At 44.6% G+C, this 17,951-nt stretch overlaps 1 protein-coding gene across 2 annotated transcripts in view; it reads right to left on the reverse strand.

Moving 5' to 3' along the window:
• LOC115177330 (plectin) overlaps positions 1-17,951 on the reverse strand; it is a 191,776-nt gene that overhangs the window by 166,859 nt on the left and 6,966 nt on the right. For both annotated transcript variants that reach the window (XM_029738007.1, XM_029738005.1), the window contains exon 2: positions 17,489-17,727. In XM_029738007.1, coding sequence (XP_029593867.1) covers positions 17,489-17,711 — 223 coding nt within the window. In that variant the 5' untranslated portion in view covers positions 17,712-17,727. The remainder of the gene's footprint in view (positions 1-17,488; positions 17,728-17,951) is intronic.

The following is a 17,951-nucleotide window of genomic DNA, read 5'->3' on the forward strand; positions in this document are numbered from 1 at the left end:
ATAGCAATGGAGGAGTTTCAGGGTGTGGATGAGGGTTTCTGTGGATGAGGCCTGATCGTCAATGGATGCAGTATGATATGATTGAGGTAGTGCATAATCACCTGTGCATCCCAAAACCCACTTCTGACTGGGGGCTCAATTCAATCAAGTCCACATTGCAGTATGCATTTACACATTAGCTCTTTTTCCCCATGGTGATATAAATCACAGACTGGTCTGGGGTACTGTATAAAGCCCTATACAAACTACCAGGTAGACTCCCCTCACAGGTATGCCTTCACTTTTCAGACATGTGGAAGCAGGGTGACATTTTTAAACAAAGACTGTGCACTGAATTCCAACCTATATACCATACCAAAAGAAGATCTTGACACTCCAACCAGTGGTTGTGGTTGTGACAGGCTGTGAATGACAGAACATTCTTTCCCAGGAACATTAGCCAAGTGGCTCAAAAGAGACAATTAAGAAGACACATAATGTGATTATACGCTCTGGTAAATTGACAGTATATTTCATTGTAGAGAAACAACACCTGTCCACGTCCCATAAACTGTATCTGGGCAAAAGATAACACAATCAGATGAGCACTTACAGCACACGTAAGACCCTATCCTCTCCATTTCATTAAGGTCAAAGGTTAGAATGGTAGACCTAGTTGGCTATGGCCACATATCAAAGTAAAGCAGTGGAGTAAATCAACAGTGAACTTTGACAACCTCCACTGAGAGAGACCGGCAGAGTGACAGCAAACATGATCCAATCAACACTTCACTCAGCACTCTGGAGGAGCAGCGTGTGGCTGGCCGCCTGCACTCCCTGTTGCGCGCGCGCACACGCGCACACACGCACACACACACACACTTGTGTGGAAGACATGCAGAAAGACAGATGAAGGTACACAGGCGCATACAAACACGTGCTGTTAACACCCCTGCGCAGAGCTACCGATATCACACACTCTCCCTCTGCCCCACACCTCCTCACACACGCGCACTCCATCCTGTCATCACCGGCAGCAGTAGCAGCAGTCTCCCCTCTATGTGAGTGTGTGGGCCCTAGCTGGCAGGTACCTTTGTACTTCTCCCTGACGTTCTCATACGCCTGGATGAAGTCCTGCTCCTCTGCATCGGGGGGCAGGCATGCGGGTTCGTACATGGCCATGGCCGGCGCCGTCTGTCAACTGGGGCACGTCACCCTCTGCTCCTCTTTTTGTTGTTCTCCTCTTCCTTCTTCTCCTTTTGAGGTCAGTGGGCTCCCTCTCTCTCGTTCCCTGTTCGTGCGACAACCCCTGCTGTCTGTCTGTCTTCTCTGTAGTTCTCTCAGTAGGTTATGAGCTCTCCACAGCTCTCAACTTCATTCCAGTGGTCAGCACCCGCCCCCCCCCCCTCCCCCCCTCCCCTCCCTTCGTAACAGAGAAATACTCAATATGAATGCCAGGCTCCTCCTCTTAAGCTCTTAAAGACACATGGCAGGGGAAGCACACACAGACACAGACACAGACACAGACACAGAGAGAGAGAGAGAGAGAGAGAGAGAGAGAGAGAGAGAGAGAGAGAGAGAGAGAGAGAGAGAGAGAGAGAGAGAGATGTATTGGGCACACCGGCAGGACTTGTCAGGCAGGCACACCATCAAACCATTGCATAGTAGTAAAGCACCACATGGGTTTAGCATGTACTTTCCTAACCAAACTCACAGTCACACCCAGTAGCAAACAAGCTGCTACAGCATTTCTACAGCGGGCTCAATTCCTGACTTAGGGTTAAAAAAGGAAGTGCAAATTCTCATTATAAGATGCAAGACCCAAACACAAACAGTTAAAAAAAAATATATACACTCAAATGTACAGTATATGCAATCCTAATCACAGAAACCAAAAAGCTAAATTGAATTACAAAAAAACAAACCAAATAAAACAATTCTCATGATCAAGGATATTTTTCCCTCCCTTCCCCAGATTATGCCAATGCACTAGGCTGTTGCTGCCTAGCTGGTGTGACCGGGTCATTCACCAGGCAGTGGAAGTAAATGTTTTGATGCCGCTGCCTCTCAATTGATGAATACGTTTAAAAACTAGTTACAATGCAGATATGCCCTTGTCATCCTCTGGGAACAAGCTCATTCGAAAGCAAGCAACATTGAATATTCAGCAGCTCCTCCACTTGACAATCCAGGGACAATTATTATTTATTTTTTTATGTCAAGACTTCATATATCAATTTAATATCACACCTGATTTGGCAGCCTCATTACGGCACCCATACAAGCCACGTAAAAGTGTAGTGGTGGGAAAGCAATAAAACAACTAACAATGCTGACATTGTACTGAAAGCATCCATCCAGCCATATTTTACCTTTATTTAACTAGGGAAGTCAGTTAAGAACAAATTCTTATTTTAAATGACGGCCTAGGAACAGTACGACACATTTTTACCTGGTCAGCTCGGGGATTCGACCTTGCAACCTTTCGGTTACTAGTCCAACGCTCCAACCACTACTCTACCTGCCGCCCCGTATACAGGAATGTCTCCATAAAACGGTGTTTATTTCAGGCCGGAGAGTCACGTCAAAAGAATAAAAGATCCATCCCATGCATTAACAACGCTAGAACCTGTGAAAGCAGTCATTTGACTGTTCATGATTTGTTTCATTATTATTACCTCTGCCATTTTTAAAGTCATGCCTCCCTCTGTCCTTGACTTTTCCTAAATACTGTAACTCTACAGAACACACTGCCGCTGTTAGAATCTTAATATCACAAACAGAACCGGAGTTCTAACCAGTTTTAGGAGGGCACGTTGCCCCTCCTTTTCCCAACAGCAGGACCTGCTCCGCTCCTTCTTCCAACAGTTGAAAGTGCCGTGCCCAGTTGATAATCACTCTGATCATTGCCTCAGAACTGAACCTAAACTATACTGAAACTAATTTCACACATATAACAACAGAAGAAATAAATTAAGTAAAGCACGATGGGGAGAAAGGGGGAGAATGGGTGAGTTGATGAACGAGGGGGTGCGAACAATGCATAATTATGTAATCAGCCACTGTGAATGAAGAACAGGGCGGCCCATTCTATTGTATTGATCCACTCTAATTCTAATCTTAAAATGGTATGTACCCTACATCAGTCCACCCGATCAAAGCAGCCCTATCAGTCTACTCTGGCCTATGAGTGTTGCAGAATGTGGTGATGAGGCAAGGGGAGAAATGTCACTATGGCCAAGTTGCTTGCAAAGAAAACAAGTCTGGCCGGCACCATGAACAAAGCTTCTTTCCTCTGCGCAAAATAAGGCACCTATAAAGAGAAAAGCGGAGATTATTACGCACTACAACCAACAAAGGTATGTCAACGAGTGAAAGTTACAAGCATTTTGTCAACTGTTAGGACAAGGGATAACAGCTAAATGAAATCCAACGAACTCCGTTGCGTGAAGACGCACACAAGCGCATGCTGATAATAATGGACTATTTTTGACTGCTGTCATATCGACACTTATATTCATTATAATGTCATTATTGCTTTTGTGCTGAGTTTCACTATTTATCAAGGCCACTTGGTGCATATAATGATGTTTAGGCTACTGATGTTTTCATCAGTTGACCCCGCATCTTGACCCTGCATCTTGGTGGTGGGGCTATTTTTAGTTTATTTTGTTGTTATAAAACGAAGCTGTTACCGTGTTCATACACATTTCTGTTTCATAGTTGTAACAAACACTAATAAAATTGATTGAACACTTTATTTTTTTTTTTTACATATAGCCTACAGTAACATAAACTAATAAAAATTTGATTTTGATATAAAATATTGAATAAAAAAAGTATTCTAACGTTACCCACAGCCTTCATAAACACTACCAAATTATTATTTTTGCAATAGCATATATGAAATGTATTAATTACACTGTTAGAATGTTGCAGTCAGAATGAGTGTCTTTAAACGTCAGATCCCCTCAGCAGCACAATGACAGGGAGCAGAGACAGTACCGTAGGAAAATCTCCCCTCGTTGTTTCATTTCTGTCCTGGCCGTTCGATCAGCAAGTTTCTCATGACCAAGGCCAGTCCCTAACATCAGCCAGGGGGCTTTCCTGTGAGGAAACAGGATAAGTCCAAACGCCTCACTCGCCACTGGAAAAGGAGCCGTTGTTGCCGTTCCAGACAAACGCCCACACTTCGACAGGAAATGGAAACTGTTTCACTACTAGCACAGGATAGGACTAGGACTACACAGACCTGATGGTTCACCACATGTTCATCTAGCCTGGTCCCAGATCTGTTGATGCTGTCTTGCCAACTCCTATGGACATTGTCGGTCATTCCTCTGATCACTGTCCCTTTCCATCTTTGGAGGATGCAAAGACTTGGCCTCTATTGGTTTACCTGACTATAGCTAGGCTACTCATAATGATGTGTTGCTTGTTTAATTTGCTTTTGAAGTACTTTCAGCCTGTTATGAAAAGCGCAAAATATTTTTTTTATAAATTATTATCATTATCAAGCCAAACATTGGCGAGCCAATGACCATAGGAGTTGGCAAGACTACACAAACAGATATGAGACTAAGCTTGCATCCATACTTTACTGTACTGTATTTACTGTGCTGAAGCTAACGCTAGTCTTCTATCGTTGCCATGTGCCATAACAATAGAAAACTAGAGTAGCCTTCAGCGTACGGTAGATGCGGTAAAGAGGTCAATCGAACTCGACCAAAATAATGAAATTGCCATGGAAACGCGCGGGGGAAAGGGCCATGGGGGAAAGAGTCTCCTCATTGCCCCCATAGCAAAATTAGCCTACATTTAGGCTATTGTTTCTAAGTGTATTTAACACTATGTCGAGGTAGAAATCTGAGTCTAATTGTTGTATGGATGTTAACCCCAACACATGTTCATGTCATCGTTACCAATCAACTGCATTAGGGTTAAAAAAACGACGTTGACTACCACCGCCGATTTGTGACGGATTTGACCAATATCCACTTTGTTAGATCATATTTGACTGGTCAATCTGGTCAATGGAAAGTCTGTGTTCCATTGACTCCTTTACAGCATCTATATACGGAATGGGATGGATTTAGACAGGTAAGGCACTCCAGTTCAGCGTGGCAAGTCTCTCAATGGAGGGAGAGGGCTGTTTGCTATGTTGACAATGGTTAAAGGGCTGAGGGTATTAGAAGACTGTACTGTGGCTTAACAGATGGGAGTGGAGTGGTGTGTTCCTGTATAAACCCATTTACCCCATTCCTCTACACCCCACCTGGAGATGAACACACACATGGATGTACACACACACACACACATCACGTCACACATTCGTACTTGTTACTGGTGTTTCAGCAACAGGCCCTTTAGAAATATTTACATTTACACTTCTTTCCGTGCCTCGACACTTCAGCTAGCCCCCTCAAAATAGGTGAGTTGTGAGTTGTTAACCAGATACAAGTTAACGACATCTTTGAGGACTCTCCAGTTGTCTATATGAGGTGAAAGATGACCAGTGTGTGTGTGTGAGTGTGTGTGTATTTGAATGTGCGTCTATGTATATATAACTTTGTGTCAACACAATCTGAGATGATTGTTTGCAGTTTCCCAGCTCCCAATGCAGACAACAGGTGTGCTACGCTGTGTGCTTAGGCATGTGGCAGTTTGCATGTGGCTTAAGATACTCACACACGCTGTCCACATGAGAGGGTTCGAGAAGGTGTGTGTGTGTGTGTGCATGTATATTACATTTACATTGTAGTCATTTAACAGACTCTGTTATCCAGAGCGACGAATAGTTAGTGCATTCATCTTAAGATCGACACAACCACATATCACAGTCATAGTAAGTACATTTTCCTCAATAAAGAAAGTATCAGCAAAGTCTGGTAGGAAAAGTCAAGAGCAAGCTTCTTTTTTTTGTGGGGTTCGGGGTGTAGTGTGTAGTAGTGATGGCGTTGGTTGGGGGTATTAACTATGAGAACTATGAAACTGAACTATGAAACTGTCTCTAACCACAATAGAAAGAGGAGTGGGAGGCCCAGGTGCACAACTGAGACAGAGGACAAGTACATTAGAGTGTCTAGTTTGAGAAACAGATGCCTCACAAGTCCTCAACTGGCAGCTTCATTAAATAGTACCTGCAAAACACCAGTCTCAATGTCAACAGTGAAGAGGCGATTTCGGGATGCTGGCCTTCTATGCAGATTTGCAAAGAAAAATCTCAGACTGGCCAATAAAAAGAAAAGATTAAGATGGGCAAAAGAACACAGACACTGGACAGAGGAATTCTGCCTAGAAGGCCAGCATCCCGGAGCCTCTTCACTGTTGATTTTGAGACTGGTGTAATGAAGCTGCCAGTTGAGGATATGTGAGGCATCTGTTTCTCAAACTAGACACTCTAATGTACATGTCCTCTTGCTCAGTTGTGCACCGGGGCCTCCCACTCTTTCTATTCTGGTTATAGCCAGTTTGCGCTGTTCTGTGAAGGGAGTAGTGCACAGCGTTGTACTAGATCTTCAGTTTCTTGGCAATATCTCGCATGGAATATCCTTAATTTCTAAGAACAAGAATAGACTGACGAGTTTCAGAAGAAAGTCTTTGTTTCATTTTGAGCCTGTAATCGAACCCACAAATGCTGATGCTCCAGATACTCAACTAGTCTAAAGAAGGCCAGTTTTATTGCTTCTTTAATCAGCATGACAGTTTTCAGCTGTGCTAACATAATTGCAAGAGGGTTTTCTAATGATCAATTTGCCTTTTAAAATGATAAACTTGGATTAACTAACACAACGTGCCATTGAAACACAGGAATGATGGTTGCTGATAACGGGCCTCTGTACGCCTATGTAGATAATTCCATTAAAAATCAGCCGTTTCCAGCTACAATAGTCATTTACAACATTAACAACGTCTACACTGTATTTCTGATCAATTCGATGTTATTTTAATGGCCAAAAATGTGCTTTTCTTTCAAAAACAAGGAGGAGGAGACGCATTCTGTCTCCTGGAGATGAACATACTTTGGTGCGAAAAGTGCAAATCAATCCCAGAACAACAGCAAAGGACCTTGTGAAGATGCTGGAGGAAACAGGTACAAAAGTATTTATATGTACAGTAAAACAAGTTCTATATCGACATAACCTGAAAGCCCACTCAGCAAGGAAGAAGCCACTGCTCCAAAACCGCCATAAAAGAACCAGACTACGGTTTGCAACTGCACATGGGGACAAAGATTGTACTTTTTGGAGAAATGTCCTCTGGACTGATGAAACAAATATAGAACTGTTTGGCCATAATGACCATCATTATGTTTGGAGGAAAAAGGGGGAGGCTTGCAAGCCGAAGAACACCATCTCAACCGTGAAGCAAGGGGGTGGCAGCATCATGTTGTGGGGGTGCTTTGCTGCACTTCACAAAATAGATGGCATCATGAGGTAGGAAAATTATGTGGATATATTGAAGCAACATCTCAAGACATCAGTCAGGAAGTTAAAGCTTGCTTGCAAATGGGTCTTCCAAATGGACAATGACCCCAAGCATACTTCCTCCTTTGTGGCAAAATGGCTTAAGGAGAACAAAGTCAAGGTATTGGAGTGGCCATCCCAAAGCCCTGACCTCAATCCTATAGAAAATGTGTGGACAGAACTGAAAAAGCGTGTGCGAGCAAGGAGGCCTACAAACCTGACTCACTTACACCAGCTCTGTCAGGAGGAATGGGCCAAAATTCACCCAATTTATTGTGGGAAGGTTGTGGAAGGCTACCCGAAACTTTTCACCCAAGTTAAACAATTTAAAGGCAATGCTACCAAATACTAATTGAGCGTATGTAAACGTCTGACCCACTGGGAATGTGAGGAAAGACATAAAAGCTGAAATAAATCATTCTCTCTTCGATTATTCTGACATTTCACATTCTTAAAATAAAGTGGTGATCCTAACTGACCTAAAACAGGGAATTTTTACAAGGATTAAATGTCAGGAATTGTGAAAAACTGAGTTTAAATGTATTTGGCTAAGGTGTATTTAAACTTCCGACTTCAACTGTAGATATCAATAATAAGTGATATCCGTATTGCCGTAGACTACACCACTGCTGTCATCCTTACCTCCAAGCGTTTATTCAAGTTGGATTATCTTTGGATGCCGACAGCAGTCGTACCATTGGAAGACATAGCTTGGACTGTAGCCTACAAAAGCCTATTCCTGCTCTTTTCCTGCAATCCATCAAACCCATTTGGTGTGTCATCATAGTGGTCTCTGACTTGTGGTCAGACTCACTCAGGTGGAACAAACTGAAACTTGCGCCTTTTTTCAATGCTGATTTGCGCCTTTTTTCAATTCTGTTTTCTGAGAAAACAGAAAAGTGTCAAAGATTTTTTTTTTGCTTGCAAACATCCTTTCTGAATTTAAAAGTAATCCTCAAAGTAATCATCTAGTTTTTCAAAACTATCTGTAATCTGATTACAATAATTTTGCTGGTAACGTAACAGATTACAGTTACCGTTTTTAGTTTTTGTAATCCCTTACATGTAACAGATTACAAATAATCAGTTACTCCCCAACCCTGCATGTGTGTCTGTGTGTACAGTAGGTGAGATGTCCATTTTAGCAATTGAATAACTATAGCTATGCTAGGTGATGGTTTGGTTTATCATGTTCATGTCTATGTAGAAAAAGACTGTAGGAGTAAGTAGAGAGGACTCAGGGACAGGTATTAGAGAGAGAGAAGAGAGAGAGAAGGGCAGAGAAAGAGAAGAGGTCTGGGTCAGCAGCTTCAGGCCAGCGGCCTTGGCGCTTCTGCCACATTCTTTCTTTTCTGGATCCATTTATTGTGCCTAGGGCAACGAGTGGCAATTTTACAGCCAGATCCTCTACGTCTTTCACAAGTGAGGGCGCCACCGGTGCATCAAGACCTTCTACGTCATCTATAAGTGTGACGACCACTGCCACCACCGGTGCAGCGAGACCCTCTACGACGTCTACGTCATCCACAAGTATGACCACAACCGGCACCAGTGCAGCGAGACCCTCTACGACGTCTACGTCATCCACAAGTATGACCACAACGGGCACCGGTGCAGCGAGACCCTCTACGACGTCTACGTCATCCACAAGTATGACCACTGCCACCACCGGTGCAGCGAGACCCTCTACGACGTCTACGTCATCCACAAGTATGACCACAACCGGCACCAGTGCAGCGAGACCCTCTACGACGTCTACGTCATCCACAAGTATGACCACAACGGGCACCGGTGCAGCGAGACCCTCTACGACGTCTACGTCATCCACAAGTATGACCACAACCGGCACCGGTGCATCAAGAACCTCTAAGTCATCCACAAGTGTGACCTCCTCTGCAGCGAGACCCTTTACATCATCTACGTCATCCACAAGCGTGACCACCGCCTCCAACGGTGCATCAAGAACCTCTACGTCATCCACAAGTGCTACCACCACTGCCACCGTTGCAGCGATGGATGATGCTGAAATGAAGGAAGCACCTCTGGATCTGGGAGCCGATGAGATTATTATGACCCTCACGGAAGTGACCACTGAGGACCTTGTTGAACAGGATGTGGCCATTGAGACAAATGAGGAGAGAAACAGGGAGAGAAACTAAGATTAACAACGTCACACCAGGCGTCATCGGAAGTACCAGCCCCCAGATCCGCTCAACTCATTTCAGCAGAGGCTCCTCCAAGCAACAGCACGATCAAGACCACCTTCCTCAACGTTGGTCTCATTGTTGAAAGAACCTACTCTCTACTATCTTGACTATTTATTATTGCAATTATTGCAAAAATATATTATAGGCTATCACAAGGGCCTTGGTCAAGGAGGTGACCAAGAACCTGATGGTCATTCTGAAAGAGCTCCAGAGTTCCTCTGTGGAGATGGGAGAACCTTCCAGAAGGACAACCATCTATGCAGAACTCCACCAATCAGGCCTTTATGGTAGAGTGGCCAGATGGAAGCCACTCCTCAGTAAAACGCACATGACAGCCCGCTTGGAGTTTGCCAAAAGTCACCTAATGACTTTCAGACCATGAGAAACAAGATTCTCTGGTCTGATGAAACCAAGATTGAACTCATTGGCCTGAATGCCAAGCGTCATGTCTGGAGGAAACCTGGCACCATCCCTACAGTGAAGCATGGTGGTGGCAGCATCATGCTGTGGGGATGTATTTCAGCAGTAGGGACTGGGAGACTTGTCAGGATCGAGGGAAAGATGAACGTAGCAAAGTACAGAGAGATCCTTGATGAAAACCTGCTCCAGAGCGCTCAGGACCTCAGACTGGGGCGAAGGTTCACCGTCCAACAGGACAACGACCCTAAGCACACAGCCAAGACAACACAGGAGTGGCTTCGGGACAAGTCTCTGAATTTCCTTGAGTGGCCCAGCCGGACTTGAACCCGACCAAACATCTCTGGAGAGACCTGAAAATAGCTGTGCAGCGACGCTCCCCATCCAACCTGACAGAGCTTGAGAGGATCTGCAGAGAAGAATGAGAGAAACTCCCCAAATACAGGTGTGCCAAGCTTGTAGCGTCATACCCTAAAAGAACTTGAGGCTGTAATCGCTGCCAACGGTGCTTCAACAAAGTACTGAGTAAAGGGTCTGAATACTTATGTAAATGTGATATATATTTTTTTATATATATACACATTTGCAAACATTTTAAAATAAACTGGTTTCGCTTTGTCATTATGGGGTATTGTGTGTAGATTGATGAGGAAAGAAAACAAATGAATCCATTTTACAATAAGGCTGTAGCGTAACAAAATGTGGAAAAGTCAAGGGGTCTGAATACTTTCCGAATGCACTGTATCCAGCCCAGGGCTCCAGCTATCCATTTGGTTTGCTAACTTGCTAGCTAAGTGGCTAGATGTTAAGATCAAGCTTCTTGTTAACATCTTAGATTTCTTTCAAATGATTTGCCAGGGGTATAAAGCGCTACGCACGTCATCATCGTTAACACCTGGCAGAGTGAGACAGGGAAGTGACAGCAGCGAAGTCCTTAATGTCAATACTTTGAGAAGTTAAATGAAAACGTTGTGAAATGCAACCTTTGAGGAGGTGGAATTGAGCTACAGTAGCAGTACAGGTGCAACGCTTGAAAGGGAGACACCGTGCGACCCAAACCGTTGCTGGCAGCTGTGCAGGCCCCCGACAACAGACATTAGACAGGCTCTTCACACAAAATAAATGTGTTAAGAGACGGAGTGAGAAAATCACAGCGCTGATTACAGAAATGATTGCAGTTGATATGCACCCATTGTCAATGGTACAGGATGTCACCTTCAATACCCTAATGGTATATCTAGACCCAGACTACAAGCATGCCATGTCGAAAAACCGTGACGGCCCAGATGGAGAAATTGTATAATGATTGCTCTGCAAGTACAAAGCGCGAGCTCTCAAACACCCCATACATGACATTAACAACAGATTGTTGGATGTCTATGAACACACTGTCATACATCCCTGCAATGAGTCATTGAAGAGAAGTGAGACATGAAGTCCCATGTACTGACCACTGAGAAAATGGAGGAGAGGCACACAGCAGAGAACCTAAAAAACGTAATTTACTACCCTCGTTGCTGAGTGGGTGGGGGACAGCAATACGGTAGCCGTATGGTAGCCAAGACTGCGGTAGATTGAACTGAATGGCCCCCTAGTGGTCATATGCAGCACCATATTTGCATTATGAATTCACATGTAATTGTTTTTTTGTTATCGTTTAAACTGTAAAAAAAAATTGCAGTTTAAACATTAAGAACATTTTTACATTTGTCACATCCCTAGTGTGCATGTGTGTGATGTATGATGCTGTGTGTGCTGACAGCACCTGGGGATGTATAACCCTGTACAAACACATGTGCACAACTAACATGGGAGTGAAATTCAATATGTCCACTTCGGCCTATGAGGTGAGTGATATGACACTGCATGAACACGTTAACATGTAAACACAGCTGGCACAAACACGGAATTAAACATGCCCAACTTGACCTGTGACCTGTGCCCTTTGCTTTGACCCAGATGGCTTGTGAGTCCTTCATAGCTTTCCCATGTGTGCAATGCCATTGATGAAGGCACACAGGCTTGAAACATGCCCCCTCAGTAACCTCACACCTCTAGGTCTCTGCACTCTCCTTTCTTCTGCAGGAAGCACAGAGATCTGCCCCATCGTTTGATATTCAAGTAGGTCTATACTTAGAAAAAAAAGGTGCTTCCTAGAACCATAAAGGTTTCTCGGACTGTCCCTGTGGGGAGAGCCCTGTTTGGTTCCAGGTAGAACTCTTTTTGGTTCCAAATAGAACCTTTTATTTTAGGTTTCTTGACTGGGTGAAAGGGTTCTACATGGAACCAAAAGTGTTCTCCAACAAGGACAGTTCTCCTACAGGAACAGCCGTAGAACCTTTATGAACCGTTTATTTTTTAAGAATGTATGGCTCAAACAGCCAGCGTGCTTTAAGCATCCATCAGTGTTCATTAATGTTTCTCTCAGTGTTGTACATCCTGAGAGTGAAGTGTCATTAATCACAGGGCCCACGCAAACCTCAGCAGCTTTTATAAATGTATGTCTAAGTTATTAATGAATACTCTGCTGGAGGATGGTGGCGATGAGCACATTTACTGGAAGCAGAACGGGTACAGGGAAGCTGCAGATTGCAAGCAAAGGCACACACACACAAAGACACAGTAGGCACGCACATACACACGTGTACACACAGATGCGCGTGCACATACACACGCACACACAGTTAAGCACAAACACACGTGCACACACACGCAAGAAGGAGTTCATTTTGGCAGTAAAGGCAGGCCAGAGATAACAGACTCCTGAGCTGTAATTCTAAAGCCATAACTATGACTGTGTGTGTGTGTGGGTCTTTGTTTATGCACGCTATGATTTATAGTCCTTTGCAATGGGGAGGAAATTAATATGGCAAGTGAGAAATGAAAATGGAATTGAAGGGCGTAGAGAGATACTGTCCTACAGGGCTAATATTCCAATGTTCTACTGAAACAGTATCAGCTTTTTTGGCCTTGCGTTTGGCCTTGGACTGGGTTGGGCCCTCTTGCTTGTTTCAAATTAGATTGATTTGTAGCAAATCAAATCTGTGTCACAGACCAACATCTATGCGATGACCAAGATGGCTACTACGTCACCCACATACTGTAAATGTGTTCAGTGTGTGTTTCAAAGTGACCTTCCTGCCAGCTGTCCCTTAGTGCCTTGAGTGTGTGTGTGTGTGTGTGTGTGTGTGTGTGTGTGTGTGTGTGTGTGTGTGTGTGTGTGTGTGTGTGTGTGTGTGTGTGTGTGTTTAGGGGGTAAGGAGGGCTACAGAGGCCTCCTAAAGCCCATCTCTTAGTTTATCGATCGCTCCCTCTCTAACTCCTACCTCTTGACAACATATCTCCATGCTAATCAGTTACAGCCAGGACAGGAGTCTCAAAACATGCCTCAGGTTCATATATAATTACATATAGAATCCCTATAAGCCTCCAGCTTATATGGCGTTTCCTGAGCAGTGTACTGCTTGTCTAATGAGTCTGTAAGGACTGTGTAATGACGTTAACAGTGACAGTACAGGAGAATGCCATGGAAACAGACTGGTGCCACCCTCTGGTTACTGACAAGCCATTCAGTCTGACATTCTATCTTGGTGACATCCAGGACAAGCCTATCTAGTCTATCCCATGCTCTACCTTACCTTGCCTCTATCTAGTCACCATCATGCACCACTGTAATACCCCACCTTCTACTCTTCATACTTGTAACGCGTCTTAGTCATTCATTTGCGTGAGCATGCAATGGGGCTTCGTCAGCGAGCCATTTTATGCTGTGTCCAAAAAAGTCGTTACCACACATAAAAAGGAAATTGAACCCCTCGGACTGACTTTTCAATAAGTATAAAACGTATCCTCTGTGAAATGAAAGGAGCGCCATTGTGCCAATAAGATCAGCCACAATAAATATGTAACCCATTCTATTTAAAAACGATAGAGAATGGAGGCACATTTTCCAGAGGCTCAAAGGGTTTCCAGGGCTACTCCAGGACCCGGCTGGAAACTTTCCCATGCGGACTGACACCTGGTGGTGAATACGGCTACTGCAGTCTGGAGGCTTTTGGGAGGGATGGAGAAAAGGGTCCACCGACACACTACAGGCCCCTGTCTAGATGCCTGAGATGTTTGGAGACAAATAAGACACATGCTGTACCACAGTGTGTAATGATAGACAGCCTGTTTTGTTTTTGTGATTCTACTGATGGAGGCCCTCAGGCATGGCTTCAACCCAAAGTCCCTCAGTGACTGAGGCAGTACCAATGCGTGTGAATGGTGGATTATTTATTACACTGACTGAAGAGACATTCTTTCACTCTGTTTACAGCACCGTGAACACACTCTGAGAGGAACAGAGAGGACTTATGACTCATCCAGTCATCAATACGCAGTCAGCGCAGAATCACACGGCCCTATGAATCAAATGGCTCTTTCCCACATTCAAATCTGCTCTCTGTGTGTTGCGTGTGTGTGTATGCGCACGGCACCGTGACTTTGACAGCTTTAGATCATAGCAGCTCTGTTATGAATAATAGACAGCCACTCAGTAGGGATGTTAGCCGGGTAAGTAAAGCCTTACCCCAGGAGGGCTCTGTCAGAAACAGACACCATTCACACACATTGCAGCTCTGAACACAACAAGGCCGTCAAAGTGTGCAAGTACCATGGCACCAGATGTTGTAATACATTTTTGCATTTTTTTTTTATGTGTCATGAATATGTCAACATATATATTCATGACTCCTGTCTGAGGTGAAATCATTGAATGATTTCCTTCAGCCCTCCAAAATCAAAGCTAGTATATCTAGCAGTGTTGGATGGCGTTCAAAACACGTATTGTATTGTAATCCACAGTGAATTCTCTGGCAGGGGTATACACTAGTTCTACCAAGGCTGTACACTGTGAATGGTGAATCTTCCTTTAACCACTGGGTGGCTGTCCTGAGTCTCTTCCTCTCCCTTGACCTTTGGTGTGAGTGACTGAAAAGCGGGGACACCGCTCTGGAGTTCAGGTCCCAGGGGACACATTAAGGGTGACACACGTTCTTCTGCCCTGGCGCTTACACGACCTTTCACCTCCCTGTTCCCCAGTTTGACCTCACTTTCACCCTTTTCAAGAACACTGGTACGGGAGCTGAGAAGAACTCCCTCTGGGAGAATTGAGTTGAACTCAACAAGAGCCTTTTGACACTGGAGTGTAAATGAAACAGATTGAGCCATTCCCAACTGTTCCAAGTGTGCCAAAGGAGAGTGTTATATGACAAATAGCCATACCCCACATGTCACTGCTAGGTGATGCAGCTTCGTGGCATTTCATTAATAACCGAACACATGAAGGAGGAGCCCAACAACTCTCCTGCTCCTCTGAGCCAGAGAGCTCCCGTAAGTGATTCAAATCAGCCTCCATGAAGTAATTAGATACATAGTAGTACATTTTAAAACCTGTCTGTCTAAGACTCAGAGGTTAGTGGATACACGTGTTTAAGAGAGAACTATGTGCAGGAGGCACCGTTCTCCGGGTTCCTGCCAGGATGCACATACACGCCTGCCTCTAGGGAACACTGCTGCACTCAGAGCAAAGCCTGCTAATTAACGCCTGTCCCACACAGCACAGGAGGTTGGTGGCACCTTCATTGGGGAGGACGGGCTCGTGGTAACGACTGGAGCGGAATGGGTGGAACGGTATCAAATACATCAAACACATGGTTCCCATACACCTGTGACTGACAAACATGACTGATGTGGGTCCCAATTCTCCACACTTTCCCCAAAGTGAGCGTTAAGCACTAACTACCATTGTTAAATCCATGCTATGGAATGTGCAAGTGCACACTTTGGGAGAAGTATAGCAAATTCGGATGCACCCCAGCAAAGGATTCCCACATAATGTATACACATCCGAGTACCTGTGCAGTGCACACACAGATGCAGCCGCAGAGGCAGTCCACTTGCCATTTGAAATGTGCACACCCCAGACCTATCTTAATGCCCCGGCTGGCTGTTGGAGAGCTAACGGCTGAGATATATGCATGATTCCCCGTACTGTCAGGGTTTATAGCCTACTCTGGGCAGCATGTCAGCAGAGAATAGAACAAAGGCTGCCCCATGTGTGCTGACACAGCCCCACCAGGTCCTATGACAGAGGAAGAGCATTGGAGATAGGAGACAACCCCCCCCCCCCCCCCAAAAAAAAAAATCATACAGTATATAATGAAAAATATTAGGCTATTACTTAGACTTATTTTCAATCTCAGCAGTTGCAATGGATGTGTTTAGGCCTCAAAGCCTTCCTCAGCAAATGCTGGGTAGATCTAACCTTACTTTAACCAGAGAGAAGACCAGCAAAACACGGAATAGTTTCATTGAAATTAGCTAGATGTCGATAATGATCCTGATGTATTAATGTTGTTTGTGTTTGATGTCAAAAATGTTAGTGGAGCAAAAATAGTGGAGCAAAGGCACATTTTCACATGGTGTGTGGACAATGACTTTGTTCTTATTCTAATCATGCTACAGAATGAGGGGAAGGAACATGAATTTCCTCCAAGCTTCTAATGAAGACTATTTGTAATGAGGAGGGGTGATTTTAGCACTGTTAATTGCGACCAGATATGGGACTCGGGGGAAGGTGTTCACTCCAACGTGCACCTGAGGTCGTAAACTCACACTCCATGTTGCCACGGCAACACACTGGCGAAACGTAATCTGATTGGGCCCTTGATGCCAGGCCAATTTACTTACACGCGTGTCCATTACACTGCAATCAGGGACTTCAATAGTACAGACAGACTGAGTGAATATGGCATCAGTACACGTTAGGGAATCTACAACCGTCCCCGCGGTAGGATGTTCTCGACTACCAGTTGAGTGATGCAGTTGTCACAAATATGTAAACTAGATGATTTAATGTCTCTGAAACGGTTCTGTTTTCTCGCTGCACAACCACCCAACGAATTACAGTGTTGTGGGTGGAGCAGCTAATAAGAAGGCAACACCAACGTTGCGTGCTCCAACTATCGAAATAAATCATGTGAATTAGATATCTCTCTATTGATTGAGCCCTGTAAGGACAATCACACTTAACACTTGGCTATAGCCCCACACTCTGTGGACCCACACATCCTGTTCAGTTGGTGAAACTTAGTCCAAAGGCACCTGCCCAACACAGCACTCGTACGCACACGCACACGCACACACACACACTGCCAATGAAAACAGTCAACAAAATTCTACAGAAATCAACTACTTCCATGGCTGGTATGATAAACACACTCATACACAGAACGTGTCATTCGCCCCATTCAGACAAAGCTGGTTCAGACCCAATTTTCTAGCATGAGGCCTGTTGGGAACAGTAGCATAGCAAAGTAGCATGTGTGAGAGGTGGCAGGAGGAGTGTCGCGGGGCTGCAGACAGCAGACTGCCTACCTGCGATGCGGATGACAGCCCTCTCAGCCGGGTCCAGGACGTCCCCGGCGCCTGAGGCAGACTTTGAGCGTTTGACCCTCTGGTGTTTAGCCAGGTTCCAGGGGAGTGTGTCCCCAGGGCAGGGGGCAGGGAAGCTCCTCTCTCCATAGCTGTCTAGCAGGGCCCTCTCCCTCTCCCTCTGCCGGTCCCTGTCCTTCTGTCTGTCCTTACGCCCCGACGCCATCACCTACAGTACAGTGCTGTACAACGACATGGAGGAGAGCAGCAGTAAGACATGGCACGTGTATAGGCCTATGCATATTAGAAACATACAGTACCAGTCAAAAGTTTGGACAGACCTACTCATTCAAGGGTTTTACCTTATTTGTACTATTTTATACATTGTAGAAAAACAGAGAAGACATCAAAACAACTGTATGTAATAACACATATGAAATCATATAGTAACCAAAAAAGTCTGTTA

The sequence above is a fragment of the Salmo trutta genome, chromosome 37 (assembly GCF_901001165.1).
Source record: "Salmo trutta chromosome 37, fSalTru1.1, whole genome shotgun sequence".
In the NCBI taxonomy this organism is placed as follows: domain Eukaryota; kingdom Metazoa; phylum Chordata; class Actinopteri; order Salmoniformes; family Salmonidae; genus Salmo; species Salmo trutta.